The sequence below is a fragment of the Apteryx rowi genome, unplaced genomic scaffold, assembly GCF_003343035.1.
Source record: "Apteryx rowi isolate R43461 unplaced genomic scaffold, aptRow1 scaffold_243, whole genome shotgun sequence".
Taxonomy (NCBI): domain Eukaryota; kingdom Metazoa; phylum Chordata; class Aves; order Apterygiformes; family Apterygidae; genus Apteryx; species Apteryx rowi.
Genome location: NW_020448786.1, coordinates 503,063 through 505,440, shown reverse-complemented (window position 1 = coordinate 505,440; position 2,378 = coordinate 503,063). Strand labels below are relative to the sequence as shown.

The 2,378-nt window shown below is 50.3% G+C and overlaps 1 protein-coding gene across 1 annotated transcript in view; it reads right to left on the bottom strand.

Annotated features, from left to right (window-relative positions):
- HLX (H2.0 like homeobox) overlaps nucleotides 1-2,378 on the bottom strand; it is a 51,577-nt gene that overhangs the window by 2,080 nt on the left and 47,119 nt on the right. Inside the window, exons 2-4 of the mRNA XM_026066561.1 lie at nucleotides 2,295-2,374; nucleotides 1,500-1,679; nucleotides 799-983 (exon numbers count right to left, since the gene is read on the bottom strand). Of these exons, the coding sequence (XP_025922346.1) occupies nucleotides 799-983; nucleotides 1,500-1,679; nucleotides 2,295-2,374 (445 nt within the window). The remainder of the gene's footprint in view (nucleotides 1-798; nucleotides 984-1,499; nucleotides 1,680-2,294; nucleotides 2,375-2,378) is intronic.

The following is a 2,378-nucleotide window of genomic DNA, read 5'->3' as shown; positions in this document are numbered from 1 at the left end:
GAAGGGGGGGGCTAAGCTGAGCCCTGGCCTCTCCAGGAAGCGCTTGCAAGCAGGCAGCACGGGGATAAAAGGAGGTACCATCCTCATTTTCCTCTGCCCCCACTCTTACGCGAGTAACTTTTTTTTTCCCTCCTTCGCGTGTTTAAATACAACAGGGTTTGGTGGTGKTTTTTTTTTTTTTCTCTCTTTCTTTTTTTTCTCCCTTCTACTTCTTCTTCCAGGAAACCAAATCTTACTCAAGAAACCACAGCGTTATACAATTCTGTGCGCTGTGGGCCGTCAATAGTGGAATCATTACAGAGTGGCGTTTAATGATTCCGTTTGAAGAGAAGTTTTCACTTCCCCAGAACTAGGGATTTCACAATGCTAGGAGAGATTTTTTTTAAAAAAAAAGGACATTAAAAAATAGTGTGTTTGTTTCTACTTCCTTTGACCTAAACTGCCTCCTACAGTGAGTTGCACTTCAATAAAGTGCATACTGATTATCTCCTCTGGCCCTGTTTGCCTCCTTGCTTGTCGCTGTCAGTGTTTGCCAAAACAAACGCAAAGAGTCCATGGGCGAAATCTTCGCGTTAGGACCGGGTAGTTAATCCTGCTAACGTGTGGCCGTACAGGACCTCACAAAAAGACGTTTAATGTGGGAGTCCAGGTAAGCCCGCCAAACCGAGATCCTACTTCTAAAAGAATCCCACAAAAGATTAAGGAAGGGAAAATAATTTTCAACCCCCCCCCTAACATTCGCCTAAACAAAACTGGAAGTAAAAGAAGGGTGCATAAAAAAAAAGAAGCCGTTCTTACTTGAGCATCTGTCAGCCCCAGCATTGCCGCGAGTTGCTTTCTGTCCGGTTTGGTAACGTATTTCTGGATTTCGAACCGCTTTTCTAAACCTTTCCTTTGCAGATTGGAAAAAACAGCCCTGGACCAGGAGCGCTTCCTCTTGTACGTCTGAGGCAGCGTGTCCTTAGTTAAAACTGCATACGGACCTGGCGTTTGGGAAAGAGAGACAGAGAGAGAGAGGGACACAGGGAAAGTGCGTTATTAATATCGATGCCTGGAAAGAGGTATTAAATCCGTTCAAAATAACAGCTCGACTGCGATGTGCAGGGAAGGCCCAAGCAAGTGTCGCCCTGCCTGCCGACTAGGTATAATTTCTGTAAGCGTGTGTTTCCTCAGACAAGGACGGCATGTTTTTCTAACTCGGATATTTTCCTTTTCCCCCTCCCCGCCCTTTCTCTCTCGCCCCAGGTATTATTTTTGCTAGATCAGATGATCTGGTTCAGGCCGCTAGACGGATCTTCCTCCCCCCCCCCCCCCCAGTGCTTTCGCTCGGGACGAGATGTCCAAAATCTGAGCCTCGCTAGAAAAAGACGCCCTGGCGTTTCAAAAGCATCCGCCAAGTCCCTTTGAGCAGAGGGAGCCTGCGGGCCGGGGGCGCGCTGCGGGCCGGGGGCGGCAGCCGGCAGGGTGAGCGCGGGGGGGTCGGAGGGGAGGGTATGTACCTGGAAAAGTGTCTTGAAACTGGTGCTGAACTGAGCTCCTTGGGTTTGTGTTTAAGGGACCCAGAATAGTAGAGGCCTCGTTAATGGGGTCTAGAGACGCGAAGAACTGGCTGGCGGAAGGCTGCAAGTTGGGGAGATGAACCCCAGTTTGGCGGCTGGTAGTTAATAAGGAGGTCAGATCTGTGAGCACAGGAACAAGGAGAGCTCTGTTACACCGCAGTCGAAATCTCCGCACCGGGACGCTTCTAGCGGACGGGTCTGGGCTCCCCTGCGGCTTGGGGGGGACGGGGGCGGCCGCGTYCCGGCCCGGGAGGGCTGGGGGAGCCTCCGCCGAAGGGACATGGCAGGGACGGGCAAGTCCCGGAGCTCGCCCTGATGGCTTTCCCCGGGACATGCGGCATTGCCCCGGGACTCGGAGATCTCCCGATATATTTACTCCCTTTGTCAGGATGTTTACACGCTGCGGGAGAAGATTGATTGCAGCAAAAGCCTTTAAAACGGGCTCTACCATCTGAGGGAAAACCTTCGCCCGGTTTGGGAATCTGAGATCGTTTGATTTGCTATTTTTACGCTATCGCTATTTTTCAAAGCTGTGCAATCCTAATCACAGACTGCTACAGCGCGCGGGACCGGCGGTTATTTTAGTGAACGCTATTAAAAAAAGCACATTTATAACGTTTGCGTCTTTTCTGGCTACTTCAAAAAGTTTTAAAAATACGGGTATCTGCAGACTAAGGAAAAACAAAAAAGCGACAAGAACGCTAGCATGGAAAGCGGACAAGCCAATTTCTCTACCTCTCAGCGTGTTGCCTTCCTTGACTTTGGGGTCAAACTCCGCCGACAAAATGCGGTCGATCCCGAATTTCAGGTCCTTGCTGG